Source organism: Schistocerca piceifrons, chromosome 4 (genome assembly GCF_021461385.2).
Source record: "Schistocerca piceifrons isolate TAMUIC-IGC-003096 chromosome 4, iqSchPice1.1, whole genome shotgun sequence".
Lineage (NCBI taxonomy): Eukaryota > Metazoa > Arthropoda > Insecta > Orthoptera > Acrididae > Schistocerca > Schistocerca piceifrons.
In genome coordinates, this window is record NC_060141.1 from 426,442,215 (window position 1) to 426,461,226 (window position 19,012).

The 19,012-nt window shown below is 40.1% G+C and overlaps 1 protein-coding gene across 1 annotated transcript in view; it reads right to left on the reverse strand.

The window, feature by feature from the left end:
* Positions 1–18,607, reverse strand: part of LOC124795363 (alpha-aminoadipic semialdehyde dehydrogenase-like) — a 128,532-nt gene extending 109,925 nt beyond the window's left edge. Inside the window, exon 1 of the mRNA XM_047259365.1 lies at positions 18,381–18,607. Coding sequence (XP_047115321.1) covers positions 18,381–18,545 — 165 coding nt within the window. The 5' untranslated portion in view covers positions 18,546–18,607. The remainder of the gene's footprint in view (positions 1–18,380) is intronic.
* Positions 18,608–19,012: the final 405 nt, after the last annotated feature.

Consider the following 19,012-nt stretch of genomic DNA (forward strand, 5'->3'; position numbering starts at 1 on the left):
AATATTATATCCATAATTTGTATTATTTAGCATGTTGGATAGTGGGTTCAGAGCAAGGCAGAACCAGAAAGGACTTAATGAGTCTCCTTGGTATATTCCACACTTAATCTGTATTGGCTGTTATGTGATATTATTTGAATTTGTTTGGATATTAAGTGTGGTTTTCCAATTTTTCATTACTATGTTTAGGAACTGTATCAATTTAGGATCTACTTTGTATATTTCCAATATTTGTAGTAACCATGAGTGGGGTACACTATCAAAAGCTTTTTGGTAATCAATGTATGCGTAGTGTAGGGACCTTTGTTTAGTTTTAGCTTGATATGCCACCTCTGCATCTATTACCAGTTGCTCTTTACATCCCCATACTCCTTTGCAGCAGTCTTTCTGTTCTTCATTTATAATTTTGTTCTGTGTTGTATGTGTCATTAATTTCTGTATAATGACTGAACTTAATATTTTGTATATTGTTGGTGGGCATGTTATGGGGCGATATTTTGCTTGGTTTGCTGTGTCTGCTTGATCTTTAGGTTTCAGATAAGTTATTCCTTGTGTAAGTGTAACAGGGACTGTGTATTGGTCTGCAATGTAACTGTTAAATAATTTAATATAATAGAGGGAAACATTCCATGTGGGAAAAATTATATATAAAAACAAAGATAAGGTGACTTACTGAACGAAAGCGCTGGCAGGTCGATAGACACACAAACATACACACAAAATTCAAGCTTTCGCAACAAACTGTTGCCTCATCAGGAAAGAGGGAAGAATGTGTTGAGGTGAACATCTTTAGCCAGATATTTGCTATTTTATCTTCTCCAGGGGCTTTCCAATTGTGTGTAGAATTAATTGCTTGGGTGACTTCATGTTGCAAAATTATCACTTTCGGCATTTATGGTATATCTTGTATGTGTCTGTTTCTGCTTGTATCCACTGTGCGTGGCTGTTATGTTGTACCGGGTTTGACCATATGTTGCTCCAGAAGTGTTCCATGTCTGTAATGTTTGGTGGATTGTCTATTTTATTGTGTGTGTTATCTATTGTCTGGTAAAATTTCTTTTGGTTTGTGTTGAATGTTTGGTTTTGTTTCCTTCTATTTTCACTTTTTTTGTATCTTCTAAGTCGTTTGGCCAATGCTTGTAATTTCTGCTTCTTTTCATCTAATTGCTCCATCGCCTCTTGTTGTGAGATTTTACCTAACCTTTTTCGTTTTTTGTCTGATATTTCATTTCTTATAAATTGTGTTAGCTGTCCGAAGTCTTTTCTCAGTTTTCCTATTCTGATCTGTAGCCTGTGTTGCCATGCGGGTTTGTGGGTTTCTTCTGTGTGTTGGTTGGTTCTGATCTCTGCCTAGTGTGTACATTTAGTGTAGTGAGTGCTCCTATATAAACCAGTAGTTGTAACTCTTCCATAGTTGTATTTTTGTTTATTTTGTTGAGTATGATTGTGTTGATAATTGTTATTGTTGTTTCGACTTGTGGGTTATTTGGTGGTCTATGCAAGAATGGTCTAATGTCTGTATTTGTGTCTTTGTATTCTATATATGTCAGCTGAAATTTTTCTTCTATATCTAACAAGTGTGTCACTTCGTGTTCTATTTGTGCTTGTTCTGGTGGCTGTCTTAAGATTTTGTTTTCCTCTGATTGTTTAGTTGATGTGTGTTGTTCTTTGTTTTTTTGCTATGGGATGTTTGAGTCCATTACTGTATTTTCTTCTTCTTCTGGTTGCATATTATTTTGTTCCAGTATTTGTTGTACTTATTGTTTGATGTTTTCTAATTCTGAGTGGGGTATCCTGTTATTTTTTATTATTACATGGACCTGATCTGCTAGTCATTCTGTTAAAAATTTTCTGGGTATCTGGTAATAAATGTTGTGTATACTTGCGATCTGCATCCAGTTGTGTTGGTTCCTAAGTTCGTTGCTTGGTAATAACAGAACATGAGGTGTCAGTTAACTGCATCTGATCATCTCATCCTCTGTCTTTGTTTTCCTTCTAGAGTCGCTGCAGGAAGGATATCCTCCAAAACACCTCTATTTGGATTTAAATCATTTTCTGTGTGGCTAGCAGTGTCGTTACCATTGTGGACGGGCATAGGGTTCAAGCATCATCCCTGACCATGACAGCACTTGCCCGAGGCATCATTAGTTCTGTCCTGAACCAACTAATCACACTAAAAAGGGGGTTAGCCCTATTAGTGGTTTGTTCTTTTTGTTACCTTGTACGACTGGCAGAACATACCGGTGGCCTATTCTTTTCCCGGGCCTCCATGGGCTTTATTATTGATTTCATGTAAACAATATTAATTTACTACTTAATAATATGATGCATATCATCTTGGAAATAATTAGGTTTGCTCCCACCATATGGCTGCCTGTCCTGGGCCATATCATCTCCAAACCTGCAAAGTAAGGGAGCCCTAATCAGAGCATAAAACAAGAATCTACCAAATCCTGAACTACCATCCAATCTGCCATCCCTGGTTTCAGAATCAACAGACTTCATTCAAAATATAGTTGTCTTGCACTTGCAGAGAATCTCACTGGAGTTAACATTATTAATTCCTGGCAGAAGAAATGGCTCCAAAACACCCCAGTAACATGTCAGTTATTGCCTTGTTATACTGAGACAGTTTGATCAATGCTGTAAGATATGGTCAACTCTTAACCAACTGAGGAGAGGATACAAAAGACTTACAGAATAACTTTTTAAATGAGAACTGCTGCCCTCACCAGCATGCAACTGTGGCAAACAGAGGCATACTATCCAACACAACAGGATAGAAAGCAGTACCACAGCATATAAAGGGGATGCTTTCGTCAAAGACAGCACACACACACACACACACACACACACACACACACACACACACACATATGACCACAGTCTCAGGCTGCTATGTTTTATTTGTGTTTTATTTTTATATTTAGTCTTTTTTGAGTTATAATCTTTTCAATTTAATTATCAAAACCCCTTGTAGGAATATCAGCAATGTGGGAAAAGACAGATTGCTACTTACGATGAAGATGGTACATTAAGCTGCAGACAGACACAATTAAAAGACACTTATACCTAAGCTTTTAGCCACAGCCTTCATCAGAAAAAGGGAAACACACACTATTCATTTACACAAGCAAGCACACCTCATGCATACATAATCGCCAACTCTGGCAGCTCGGGCCCAAATGCAACTATCACATGGGGTGGAATCATAAAACTGGAGGGGCAGGGAAAGGGAAGGGAAGGGTTATCAGTGTACAAGTTGATGGGGGGAGGGGGGGGGTGTATGAGCGTGCTGTTGGGCAGAGCGTGTAGGAATGAGAATGCCAATAGGTGCAGCATCAGGAGGTTGTGGAGCAGGGAGAGGGGGGTGAGGGGGAATGGAGTGAAAAAGGAGAGGAGCAGGGAAATATGGGTGAGTGCATTGGTAGAGGGCAGGAGACGAGAATGGGGAGGAGGTGATAGGGAAGAGTGGGTAGACATGAGGCCAGGATATTATGGGAATGGAGAATGCATTGTAAGGATAACTCCCACCTGCGCAGTTCAAAAAGCCATTAGTGGAGGGGAGGATCCCGATGGCTCAAGTAGAGAAGCAGCCATTGAAATGAAGCATATCATTTTCAGTTGCATCTTGTGCCACAGGGTGGTCTACTTTGCTCTTGGCCACAGTTTGGCAGTGGCAGTATATCTTGGTGGAATAGCTAGTTGATGGTCATACCAATATAAAAAGCTGTGGAATTTAGAAACAGAGCTGGTAATTGATGTGGCTGCTTTCACCAGAGGCTCAGATCCTTATAGGGTAGGATAAACCTGTGACAGGACTGGAATAGGAAGTGCTGGGTACATGGATTAGACAGGTCTTGTGTCCTGGTCTTCCACAGTGTATTGATGCTTGTGGCAAGGGGTTGGGATTGGGAGTGGCAAAGGGATGGATTAGGATGCTGTGGAGATTGGATGGGTAAGGGAACATCACTTTAAAAAAGGTGGGAAATATCTTGGGTAGGTTGTTTCTCATGTCAGTAAAAGATGTGGTTCAGTTGTTCTAGCCCAGGGTGTGGTTCAGTTGTTCCAGTCCATGGTGGTATTGGGAGACAAAAAGGACACTAGCTTGCTGGGATGGTGGGAGGATTAGATGCGTGAGGGGATACAGCACAGGAGATCGGCTTGTGGATTAGGTCTGGGGAAAAGCGCCTGATGAGACACTCAGCATACTGTGCAAGGGAGTTCTTGTCACTGCAGATACACCATCCCCAAGTGGCCAGGCTTGTTGGGAGGGATTATTTGTTGTTAAAAGGGATGACAGCTGTCAAAATGCAGGTACTGTTGGTAGTGGACAGAGGTGCAGATGGAGCCACCAGAGAGATGGACGTCATTGTCTAGGAACGTGGCATCCTGGGTTTGAAGGAGATGAGGTGAAGTAGACGGGAGGGAAGGTGTTGAGGCTCTGAAGAAATGGGGATAGGTTGTCTTCACCCTGAGTCCAGATAATGAGGATAGATTATGGGCAGTTGGTTGGAGGTGGTCAGTAAGGGCCAAGTTAGGGTGAGGAGGGAAATGGATTCAGGGGAGAGGTTCTGGCACGATCCCAAGGCTTAAGCAAAGATCAGAGGTTGTGTTGGATTTCTGGGATGGGGTCACTCTGGCAGAGTTTATAGGTGGGGGAGCAAGATAATCAGTGGAGGCCTTCAGCCAGGTAGTCACTGCAATTCAAAGCAACATTGGTGGAACATTTATCTGGAGGTAGTATGATTAAGGGATCTGGGCAAGGATATTGAGGGTAAGATGGAGGTAAGGAATTCCTGGAAGGTTACCAGGTGGTGGTTAGGTGGGAGGATAGGAGGATCTTGGTTGGATGGTGCTATGAAGTTGGAGAGGCAGGGTTCAATATTGGAATTAGTTTGGGTTTGGTTGGAGAGATTGGCAGCAAAGAACTGTTCCCATTGCAGAGATCAAGGGAAGGAGAGTAAGTCTTTCACAAGTCCAACATGGTTAAATTTGGGTGTAGGGCCTTTGAATAAGACTGAAACTTTTGTGGAGCTGATGGGATAGGATAAAACTGTGACAGGTCTGGAATAGGAAGTACTTTTTGCCGAATGGCTTTTCTCCCATCCTACAGCCCTGTGTTGTTTTCCTTTGTCACTATTCTCTAATAATTACTCTTTTCAGTGTCTGTTCATTCTCTTCTTTCCTGTGTTTATTTACCACCTTCCAAACTGTATCTACTTCCTAGGTACACTGTATCAACGATCATCTGTGCACAAAACAGGCTTCATGACCACATGGACTGTTTATGCTGCATCTGATGCCCCAAATCCTTTCCTCCAAAGGTTATAATTATATTTATTCCTACTGATCCCATGTCACCCCTCATCGTGATGTACTTTAGCATTTTATTTCCCAAACCTGCTCATACCACATAAACTTGTGATCCTCAACCTAATCCTTCCCCCTTCCCCCCCCCCCCTCCCTCACCACCCTTCTTTCCTTATTGCAACACACACACACACACACACACACACACACACACACACACACAAGTACACACTGCTCCTATACTTTGTCTGTTACTTATCTCCCATGTTACTGTATATTTTTAACATATTTGTGCATATTTTTACGTAGTTTCATGCATTTTTGCATATTTTTATGTATTTGTGCATATCTCTGCGTGTATTTTTGTGTCTTTACACATTTTTTATGTGTCTCTTCTCTTGTATAAGAGGCACCATCAACACATATTTTGCCCATTTCCATGTCATTCTTGTTTCCTTTACACCATTCCTGCCACAATGGACCCTTGTTCCATCTTTATGCACTAGTTCAGAAAAGTATACCCTTTCCTGACTAAATTCCAGCCTCACATCCTACTTCTTAAATGATGCCTAAACTATAAAAACCCACAAACATTTTAACCATGAAAATTCCATTTTCTGGATCCCTTCCCCCCACCCCACACCACCCCCCTCTCCTTTCACAATGACTTTCACATTTTCAGATTTCGCTAGTCCTTGGATCTCATAAACTTGGTACTGCAAATACACATCTCCATTGCACAGGCATCCCAGAGCTGCCTCTGCTCCCTCCACAAGATGCTGTTACCATGTATCCTTACTTCACATATCACATCTCTGAAGCTGAATCTCTTGCTCTCCAGCACCTGGAGGAGCATTCTGGACACCACCTCCACATATTATCCAATCTGCTGTCATCCTATTGCCACATCAGGACACAACTATCCAACTGCTATACTATCCTATCCAGATTGTTCCTCCTTGTTCACTCCTCACAGCACTTAAACACTTCCTAACTGACCTTTTCAACTTGCCACGTACCCAAAACTCGCTACCAACACTCCGCGCGATCCAGAGTCAATACATTCTTGTAACACTGTGTTGATCACTCTAACAAAACCCTCTGCTCCACAGAAGTGTCAGTCCTATCTAAAGGCCTCACCTTTAGCCCTACACCCAAATTTAACAATGCTGGACTTGTCAAAGAATTACTCACCTTCTCCTGATCCCTGCAATGGAAAAACTTCTATGCTGCCAATTCCTCCATCCAAAGCCAAACTAATTCCAACATTGAACCCTGCCTCTCATATTTCATACCACCATCCAACCATGATTCTCTTCTCCTCACACCTAACCACCCACAGAAGAAAGAATGTCACACACAATTTCTAAACAGGTCCTGACTTAATCATCCTACCTGCAGATAAAGGTTTCTATACTGTTTTTATGAATCACAGTGAGTACCTGGCTGAAGAGCTTTGCTAATTATCTGGCTCCTGCACATATAAATTCTGCCGGAGTGACCCCATCCCAGAGGTTCACCCTGCTTAAGCTTGGGCCCTCCCTAGAATTTCTCCCCTGAATCCATTTCCCTCCTCACCTCTGTGACACCCCACATTCCCAACGTCGTTCAGACTCAAAACCCACTACCTCAATCTTCATACGAGGGGCATTTGAAAAGTCCGTGCAAAGTCTGAGAGATGGCACCACCGACATGTATCAAGATCATGTTTAGTTAGTAGCATCTTTGGAAAGAATGCACACCAAGTTTCAGGCAAATTGGTCTATTTCTTTGTGTTTGGCATTCATGTGAATCAAGCAAGTCGAGTGATTGTCAAAAAATGGACAAAAAAGAATTTCATGTGGTGATAAACATTACTTTATGAAAGGCAAAACGCCTCAGGAGACTAAAGAGAAGCTTGATAAACATTGCAGTGACTCTGCACCTTCCATTAGAACAGTTTATAAGCGGTTTCAAAATTTTCAGAGTGGCCATATGGGCACAAGTGATGCTGAACATTCCTGTGGAGGTTATGACTCCAGAAATCATTGATGAAATCCATGATTTGGTGATGGATGACAGAAGAATTAAGGTGCATGAGATTGCTAGTGCTGTGGGCATCTTGAGTGAATGGGTATATAATATTTTGCATAAACATTTGGACATGAGAAAGCTACCCGCAAGATGGGTTCTGCGATTGCTCACTCTTGACCAAAAATGGAATTGTGTGAAGTGTTGCAAGGATGGTTTGCAGCTGTTCAGGAAGAATCTGCAGGACTTTAAGCATCGTTTCGTCACTGTGGATGAAACATTGATACATTACTATAATCATGAGACCAAAAAATAGTCTAAACAATGGATTACCAAGGAAGAATCTGCACCAAAAAAGGCGAAGACCATTCCTTCAGCCAGAAAGGTTATGGTGACTGTCTTTTGGGATTTTCAAGGGTTAATCCTCATGAACTATCTGGAAAAGAGTAAAACTATTACAGGTGCATATTATTCATTGTTATTGGACCGTTTGAAAACCAAGCTGCAAGATAAACTCTGGGGATTGGAGCGCAAAAATGCGCTTTTCAATCAAGACATTGCACCGGCACACACCTCAGCAGTTGTGGTCACAAAGTTATTGGAAATAGAATTCCAACTCATTTCCCCCCCCCCCTCCCCTCCCCTATTCTTCAGACTTGGCTCCCTCAGGCTACTATTTGTTCCCCAATTTGAAGAAATGGTTGGCGAGACAAAGATTTTATTCAAACGAGGAGGTGATTGCAGCAACTAACAGCTGTTTTGCAGACTTGGATAAATCCTATTATTTGGAAGGGATCAACAAATTAGAACAGCATTGGACAAAGTGTATAAGTCTAAAAGGAGATAATGTCAAAAAATAAAAAAGTAGTTTTTATTTTTGCACGGACTTTTCAAACGCCCCTTGTACACATTACTAACTTTATCATAAAGCAAAGCTACTTCTCCTTTGAAGGGAAGATATACAAAGAAATCTGTAGCACAGCCATGGGGAAACACATGGCACCCTCCTAAGACAGCCTGTTTGTGGGCCATCCAAAGGAGACATTTCTAGCCTTCCGAAATGCCAAACCCCTAGTCTGGTTCAGTTTCATTGATGATATCTTCATGATCTGGACTTTTCTCCCATCAAGCTGGTTCATCCTATCCCATAACAGGTCAGGCCACCTGTGAAAGCAACCATGTCATTTACCACCTATGTTGCAATCATTCCACAGCTTTTTGTATTGGTATGATCACCAACCAGCTGTCTATGAATCACTACTGCCAAACTGTGACCAAGAGCAAGGTAGACCATCCTGTGGCACAACATGCAGCTGAACAGAATACACTTGATTTCAATGGCTGCTTCACTATCCAAGCCAACACCCTCCACCTAACAGTTTCCACCCCCTCTGTCCTACCAACTCCTCCACATCCTCGTCTCTCTCCCTCTTTGTTTGGCACGCTCTACCACCACACCCATCCATCTCTACACTCTCCCCTCCTATTTCACTCCATTTTCCTCCATCTCCCTGCTCCATGACCTCCTCACACTGCGCCTGTTGGAGTTCTAGTTCCTGCACACTCTGCAGACAGTGCTCCTCTCTCCCCTCCACCTACCCCACCCGATCCACACAGCTCCTTCCATCCCAGGTGATATTTGCATTCTGGCCCAAGATGCCGGGGTTTTCAGTCATGTGTTTGTGAGGTGTGCTTGCTTGTTTGAATACATGATGTGTGTTTCCCTTTTTCTGATGAAGGCTTAATGCATCATCTTTATGGTAAGTAGCATTCTATTTCTTCCTTCATTGTTCAGATGTAATTATGTTTTATTCAAAATTGTTTGAACATTGTTATTGTAATACAGTTGTAAATCTGTACAATAATGAGGAAGCACAGAATTATTTAGGTAAAAAACAATTGCAGTTTCATGACAGTAGAAGGAAGAAAGATATAATTCCCCCTTTCTTTCCTTCAGCCAATCAACCTTACTGAAGCGTATGGGCAACAGAGTGGGGAAAAGTGGTGTGAGAGGAATACTGTGTGCCAGGATGCCTAGTTCACTAAGTGTGTTATTGACTTTGTGAGTGTTGGATATGTAGTCAAAATCAAAGTGCAGTCAGCATTTTTTTTTCCTGAACAATGCTGCACTTCCTCAATATTTTTCAGATTTACAATAGTGGTACAACAATAATGTACAAAAATTTAATTAAATCTGAACAGGTTACAACTTGAAAACAAAAAAAATGACAAAAAAATACAATGGCAACTGCATTGAACCAGACATACATTGGGATGCATACAGTGATACAGATATATTTCTAGCTTATTTCTGACAAATGTGTCTTTGGAATGCCACTTCATCATATGTAATTTAATTTTGTATTAACAATGATACACATTTTGCTATTAGTCAATGGTCAAAATGGAAAACAAAATAGTGGGAGAGAGGGGTTTCAAAAAGATGACTTTTTGAAAAATATTGTTGCACTGTTGTAACGTACATTAAAAACAATAAAACTTTTATTTGAAGTTTTTTCATATTTATTTCCATTTCAACAACATTCATTCAGAAATATTTTTTTCAAGAGGGTGTTTCACCCCCTTAATGGCTGTGTGGGCATGTATAAAAAAAAATGTGTGTCTCAGTTTGCTGCACACTAGAACTTATTCAAAGTCAGTCGAAATGGAAGAGTACCCTTGGGTTGATTTGCACATTAGAAGCAAAGTGAAAGTTACCTCACTGATCAGCCCTATATTTTATTGGAATACATGCACTTCAAAGCACAACTAAAAATGTTAAAATGCTGTCTGTCACAATTGATATATTACATAACTGACATATGTGACTCGTATTCATGAAATCCATCTCCAGGACACACATACAGTTTTTAAAGTGTTAGGTATTATTACACTCAATGCTTGTTCAGATACCGATATTAAAAATTTTAAATCTGAAATACACTTTCAGAGTGGGGTGATTGCTTGCTGCTGAAAGTTCTCTCACTGACTGGCAGATGTCGGCCAGCAGAATATTTTTGTATGAATGCATGGCATTTGTGGGAATATATTGCATGCTCAGACATTTGTACAGATAGATCATTGCATGTGGATCAGATTTTCTGCTTATCTTGCTGTCATGTCTGGGTGTTGGTTTTGATATTATATTACAATAGAGAGACTGTGACAATCTGATGTTTTTAATCACAGATAAACATTATTTTAATGAATTTAAAAGATATTTCTGGAGCACAGACTCAAAAATATTCTTAACTTTTAAGTATTTACTATTATAATAGTATTGAACTGAACAACATGATGAAATGTGAGTTCGTGAACTCTGTAATTTCATATAGGATCTCCTTTTTCCACTTTTGCCCATGGATGAATATTCCCTTTTGTCCAGGAGATCAATTATCCAGCTGCTCTAAAGTATCCACTCTATGCTGCACTTTAAGATCATTGTGTACACATTTAGCTTCAGAAATGTTCCAGACTTCTACTTGTGGACACCATTTGGAAACATGTTCCAAAACACAGGAACAGCAGTGTCAGTACAGATCAAAGGAAACAATGTTTCAGGGCAGCTACCACAAGTCACTAGTGTACAGTGTTACTGTATGTTTACATTCTGCATTTCATCATCATCTGCTGTAAAGAGGTGTTTCATGTTCTGTTTCTGTTTGTTTTATTAAGATTTTTTCAGAAAAAAATTGAGTGACAGCAGACTGTCACATTTGTAAGCAATTTCAAAACTGATGACACTACTGAGAAACTAATTTTTGATGATCTGTGTGACATCAAATGAATAAAAATTCGATAATATGTATATTTAATTATGTTTTTCATTTATGGTACTTACTTAAATTTCCAAGGCTCTGGAATGAATCTCTCATTGCCAAAAAATCAAAGGGTAATGGCAAGTCTTTGACTGATTATAATTGCATTACTGAAATTTGTTTTTTGAAACAAACAGTGCTACCATATTTTCCAGAAATTGAGTATCAACAGTTAATATCCAAGTGCAGTTAGTTTCTCCTGCCAGTTCTTCTATAATATGTTTTCATCCACCAACGATAATGATGCATTTCATTTTGTCTGTATGAACCTTCAAGTATTATTAAAGCCACCTTCACAATGTATTTAAAACATGTTTCTGTTCATAGCATTGTTTGCAACATTGCTCCATTTAAGTCAGCAACATGTTGGCAACAATGTTCATTGCTGACATTGCTGCTTACTGTACATACAAACCAAGTTGATACTTGCCACAATGGCTGATGAGAGTGACCGTAAATGGAAAATGCCTTTATGCTTGTTCCGATCAGCCACTGAGCCAAGTCTCAACTTGGTTTGTGTGGACAGTACACTAGTGTCAAACATTTCTGCATATTATGCCATGTTTACACTGGGTTTAAAGACATGTTTCTCTTCACAATATTGTTTCCAACATTGTTTCACCAAAGTCAGCAACATGTTGGCAACAATGTTTGTTGTTCACACCCCCATCTACTGTCCAACCATGTTGAGACTCATCATGGTGACTGATGGCCAGGCCTTAAATAAGAAATGCCTTTGTGGTCACTCCCACCACACACTGTGCCAAGTGTCGACTTGGTTTGTGGAGACAGTACACTAGCAACAAACATTTATACATATTACGTATTTGCAGCATCTGCTACGCTGAACTGGCAGCAAACATTTCACTTGGTGTGCTCACATGGAGAACTGCACCATGACAAGTGATGAGGAAGAATTAGTGATATGTGGTGCTGCATTAATAATGCTTGATGAAATATGCAGACAAAGAAAAAGACACAGTCATCTTTGGTGGTTAGTATGCTGCTATCTGATTTTGAAGTGCTAATGAATATTACTGGAGCTGTTGTTTCGAAGAAAGGCAGTTTCAGAAAATCAATTCCTGTGACGTAAAAGTGCTTTTATTCTTCATTTTTGGCAGTGGGAGATTTCTGTCAAAGACTTGTCAATTTATTCTATATTTCAAAGCCATCCATATCTCAGTTAGTTCCCAGGAAGCTTAGTAAAGGACTTTATCGTTATGTAAAGATAATTCATTTATATTTAACTGTTCATAGATTTATTTTTTATATGTGTAATAAGACTAAAAAGTTCAACAATGGAAAATCTTGGATATAATGTGACAATATTATGAAAATGAGATGCAGAGATGCTGAGTCACACATAGGAACAACAAAAACACTGTCAGAAAATGAGCTTTTGGATAACAACGCTTTCATTGGAGATAGAACTCTCTCTCTCTCTCTCTCACTCTCTCTCTCTCTCTCTCTCTTTCTCTCTCTCTCTCTCTCTCTCTCTCTCTCTCTCTCTCTCACACACACACACACACACACACACACACACACACACACACACACACACACACACATGCACGCAAATGCAACTCACACACACATGCGCATACATAGGGGCAGAAATCCATTCCAGTACGATTATGCCATACGTGGTAAATCATTGGAAGCGGTAACGACCGTAAAATACTTAGGAGTTACTATCCAGAGCGATCTGAAGTGGAATGATCACATAAAACAAATAGTGGGAAAAGCAGGCGCCAGGTTGAGATTCATAGGAAGAATTCTAAGAAAATGTGACTCATCGACAAAAGAAGTAGCTTACAAAACGCTTGTTCGTCCGATTCTTGAGCATTGCTCATCAGTATGGGACCCTTACCAGGTTGGATTAATAGAAGAGATAGACATGATCCAGCAAAAAGCAGCGCGATTCGTCATGGGGACATTTAGTCAGCGCGAGAGCGTTACGGAGATGCTGAACAAGCTCCAGTGGCGGACACTTCAAGAAAGGCGTTACGCAATACGGAGAGGTTTATTATCGAAATTACGAGAGAGCACATTCCGGGAAGAGATGGGCAACATATTACTACCGCCCACATATATCTCGCGTAATGATCACAACGAAAAGATCCGAGAAATTAGAGCAAATACGGAGACTTACAAGCAGTCGTTCTTCCCACGCACAATTCGTGAATGGAACAGGGAAGGGGGGATCAGATAGTGGTACAATAAGTACCCTCCGCCACACACCGTAAGGTGGCTCGCGGAGTATAGATGTAGATGTAGATGACCATAGTCACTGGCTGCTGGGACCTTGCAGGCCAAACACTGACAGTGGAAATTTCATCTACCATCAGGATTTGTACCAGCTTACCTTTGAGTTGAGTGCCACAGCACACACATGTGGATATCAACCTTGGCTACAGAGGTATCTCTGACAAAGGCCTTGTTGGCTGAAAACTCATTTTCTAAACAGTCTTTTTGTTGTGCCTATCTCTGTGACTCAGCATTTCGCGTTGGTCGAGATCCAATGACTGCTAGTAAAATATGGAATCCGTGAGTTCAGGAGGGTAATACGGACCACCGTGCTGGATCCCAACGACCTCATATCACTAGCAGTCAAGATGAAAGGCATCTTATCTGCATGGCTGTAATGGATCGTGCAGCCACGTCTTGATCCCTGAGTCAATAGATGTTTGCAAGACAACAACCATCTGCACAAACAGTTTGATGACGTTTGCAGAAGCATGGACTATCAGCTCGGAGGTCATGGCTGCAGTTACCCTTGACACTGCATCTCAGAGAGGAGTACCTGTGATGGTGTACTCAGTGACGAACCTGGGTGCACGAATGGCAAAACATAATTTTTTCGGATGAATCCAGGTTCTGTTTAGAGCATCATGATGGTCGCATCCATGTTTGGCGACTTTGCGGTGAACGCACATTGGAAGCGTGTATTCATCATTACCATACTGGCGTATCACCTGGCATGATGGTATGGGGTGCCATTTGTTATATGTCTCTGTCACCTCTTGTTCACATTGATGGCACTTGGAAAAGTGGACGTTACATTTGAGATGTGTTACAACCCTTGGCTCTACCCTTCATTTGATTCCTGCGAAACCCTACATTTCAGCAGGGTAATGCATGACCGCATGTTGCGGGTCCTGTACAGGCCTTTCTGGATAGAGAAAATGTTTGACTGGTGCCCTAGCCAGCACATTTTCCAGATCTCTCACCAATTGAAAATGTCTGGTCAATGGTGGCCGAGCAACTGGCTCGTCACAGTATGCCAGTCACTACTCTTGATGAACTGTGGTATCAAGTTGAAGCTTCATGGGCAGCTGTACCTGTACATGCCATCCACGCTCTGTTTGACTCAATGCCCAGGCGTATCATGGCCGTTATTACGGCCAGAGATGGTTGTTCTGGGTACTGATTTCTCAGAATTTATGCACCCAAATTGCATGAAAATGTAATCACCTGTCAGTTCTAGTATAATATATTTGTCCAATGAATACCCGTTTACCATTGGCATTTCTTCTCGGTGTAGCAATTTTAAGGGCCAGTAGTGTAAATCTCCAGGGTCTGATGTAGTCACTACCAGATGCTATAGCAAATTTTTGGCTGAATAAGTCTCTTTTTTAATCATAGGACAGCATAGAACCCTCTAACAAAGAACTGTGCCCAGTTGTTGGAAGAAAGCACAGATTACACATGTTTACAAGAAGGGCAGCAGAAGTGATCCAAAAAACTACCATGCAGAATCCTTGACATCCTTTTGGAACACCTTCTGAGATCAAACAAAATGAGCCCTCTTGAACACAATGACCTTTTCCACAGTAACGAGCGTGCATTCTGAATACATCAGTTATGTGAAATGCAATTCACACTATCTCACATGACACCCTGGAAGCCATGGATTAAGGCAAAAGTATAATCATACAGGCTTTGAAAAATTTGTTATTGGACTGAGGAGTTTTTTATTACAGAGGATGCAGCAAGTTATCTCGGATAGAGAGTCACCAACAGCTTCAGAAGTAACTTCAGGTGCACTCATGTGTTGAGACACTTGCTGTCCATGTTGTATATTAATGACCTTGCAGGCAATATTAATAACTAGTAACTTCACACTTATCTATAATGAAGGAGTGTCTGAAACTAGCTGCACAAATATCCAGACAGATTTTGATAATGTTTCAGAGTTTTGCAGAGATTGTCAGTTTGCTTTAAATGTTCATAAATGTGAAATGATTCACTTCACAAAATAAAAACACATGTATCTCATGACAGTAAAATCAGTAAGTCACAATTTGTATCAATCAACTCATAAAAATACCTGGATGTTTCTGTCTCACAGAAACTTTACAATGGCAAGTGCAGCAGTGTTTTTTGAAGATGATGCTTTGAATGGCATTTCTGTTATTAGTGTTCAGAACAGCCATTTTCATATCAAAATTGTAGAAGTTTTGTTTTTAATGGTTGTATAGGTTTTCTGTGTTGCTGAAACCAAATTTTATGTATGCTGTCTTGTAAAAGGTCAACTTCAAAACAAAAAATGCAAAAGATCTCAAAACCTTTATGCTTTTTTCAGCTTTTCACTAATATCTCAAAAATTATGTGTTTTTCAAAGGTAACCACTCCATACAGAATTAAACCACACACAATATCCTACAAAATGCACTACTCAGATTTGATTTCCTGATGAGCAATGGAAGGTCCACTCAAAGCATCAGAGGCTGTGGAAGGCCATGGCTGAAATGTGAGTTGTTACTGTTCTTCACCTGAGAAAATTATAACTGATTGATTAATGTTAAGGGAGAGAAAAACTGATTAGTAAAGATACAGAATTCTGCAAAATATCAAATACCTTCTGTCACCTCAGCAGGTGCTTTTACAAGATATAACCTTAAGAACGCTCTTGAGAGAGTTTCAGTGTGGTAATAGCAGCCAACCCATTTTCTGTCAACTTCCACCTCCATTGCTCTGGATCCTTGTAGTACAGTATATGTGACTGATGGGGGTTTCTTATTGCACAGATTCATGTGGTCATATGGGCATACCTCCAAACAAATTTTTGACTCATATATCCATTTTGTATGAGGTAAGTACAATAAAGCGTGACAAATGTTCTTGATGGGTACCCATGATAGTCAGAAGACTACCATGCCCATGGAGTGCTTGAGGGGGTTGACCAAAAAGCAGTCTGTGGAGATACAATTTAGCAAAAGCATGACACCAAAAGTTTCACAAATATATTTTCTGTTGAGTGGAAAACCAGGAATAGTTAATCACAATGATGATGAAAAATGCAATGAAAGTGGAATCACATCCAAGCAGGCAGCTGATGGTGTAGACATACTTTTGGAACAGATGACATAATACCTGACTTCAGCTTACAGGAGGTTCACAATTCTGGGAGAAGACAATGATCTTATGCTCATAATTGTGGGTCTCCAAACTTCCCCAATGTGTATTTCCATTAGGCAGGAAGAGGTACAACCCTTCATCCCATCTACCATCTGGTAAGTGCAATGGAGAAGAGTTTTGCCAACTACATGCTCTTCCTCCACAGTGAGTAGTTGACACTTTACATAATTATTTTACCAAGATAAGGTTAAATTTCTCAAGACCTCTCTGAAAACCTGAACCTCAAATTAAGTGTTATTACATGCTCTGATCCTTCAACCCATCCAAAGGAAATAACAGCTGTTGGTTAGAAATTCTGGATTGCCTTTTATGGTGGTAGCCATCCAACCACAATACTCAACAAGACTGAGGTATAAGCAGTACATGACATCAGCCTACAAGGCATCAGCAGACACAGCATCCATACCTCCCACTGAAGCTGCAGGCCTCCCACACACCTCCAGAGTTTTCTATCAGATGCAGCAATGGATCAGAAACTACTTGGATCCAGAGCAGTGGAGGAGGAAGCTGACAAAAATGCTTTGCCTACCATTACCACTCTGAAACCTCCAGCTCCTGAAAGGCTTCTGCAGCCTATATCTTGCAAATACAAAACAGACTGCCAGTGTCAGTGGGGTCTTCTTCATGAAAATGTGCCAACAATGTGAAGGTCCATGCTCTAACACTGATGACAATTTTTATATAGAAGATAAAGATAGCCTGGATGAGCCCATTGTAGCTGAGATGACAGAAGGTATTAATTCATGCAATGGATTCTGCATCTTCACTAAGCAATTTCTCTCTGTCATGACATTAAACATTCAGCTCCAAGTTCCTCAGTGGAGAACAGCAACAACTCACTGTTCAGCTTGTACTCTCCATAGCTTGACACTTTGTGTGGTCCTTCCATTGCCTGAAACCCTTCACAACATTTCCTAGGCCACCAACAGACAAATGGAGACAACATTACAGGTATTTCTTCATACATCAATGGTTCACTGTGGAATGTATCTGTGTTTTGCATCTATACTCTATCATTAAATGCCTTCTTTCTTTTCCAGATGTAGCAACTACTTGAAGCGATGACCCAATACTGAGCTCAACATTCACTTACTTCATTACATTGCTACATACAGATTTCATTTTCATCTTTCTGTTCAGTGTCATGTACTTAATACATTGTAAATATAATTTGTTATTTTTTAATTAAACATGATTTGCCATTAATCCATTCAAAATAACTACTTTTAGGCATAATACACTGAAAGTATAGCACTCATGCGAGATAAACAGAGGGGAGGTGCTGTTTGGCTGTAGAATGCAGAAGATGTTTTTGGTAATTTTTACTTTGCTCCCTCCCCCTCACGGGAAAACTGAATGTTACAGATGTCTGTTGTAGGATTTTTTGTTTATAACATGTATATTTTTATAACTGTAGGGGGTGGAAGTAACATTTTTGACATTTTCACAAAAGGGCTAAAAATTCACTGCTTTTCAACATGCTCTAGGCTGATGCCGCTTGTCAGAAGATCAGACTTACTACTGAATCTTGTAGGAAATTTTGTCTGCTTTAATTCTGTATAGAGTGTTTGTCCTTGAAAAATGCATAGTTTTTGAGATATAAGTAAAACACCACAAAAAGGACAAAAATTTTGAAATTTCTTGCATTTTTCATTTTGAGGCCAACTTCCTATATGGCAGCAGCACAATTTTGTTTCAACATCCCCCAAAAAATATAGAAATGCTGATAAAAAAAACTTCCACAATTTTGTAACCACCATATGACTGTTCTAGTATTATAGGATGCTGAAGAAGTCACCAAAGACACTCATACGTTACCTCCCCACTAGCAGTCCACTTTCCATTGTAAACTCCTGGGTTTATTTTCTGCAAACCTAGGTCTTGTAGGAATGAATATGAAGATTCTTCAATAAGAAATTTTGGTTTTGACATCATATGTCGAACTTGAATGAGATTGATAAACATATTCTTAAAAGTCCTCATACTGCCGGAAGCTGTGTCCCCTGTCCAGACCAAGTACCTCTAACAGACTGAGTTGTAACACCTCAGACAATTGTTCACAGAGGTCACAGCAGCTACTACCAAGCAACTCACAAACAGCAAACGAGATAAGATAGTGTATGAAAATACTGCAGGCTTAAATCAGAACTGTCTTCAAGATAGATGCAGCGTGTTATTCAATGACCCTCACAGTGTAGCACATCCATTCACAAATATTGAAACAAAAATCAGAATCTTGTGAAATCCAAAACAGCCCTATACAAATATGCAAGCTTTGTGAAAGATGGCTAACTGCCACTGTTACACAAGTACTGACCTAAGCATCTTTACAAACCTGAAAAAACTGCAAAGCCAAGTTTACTGCTTTAGCAACTTTCAGGAATTCCTGGAGAAAAATCTCACATTAATATTAAATAATTTATTAATTTAATTTTTATAATTTCAAAATA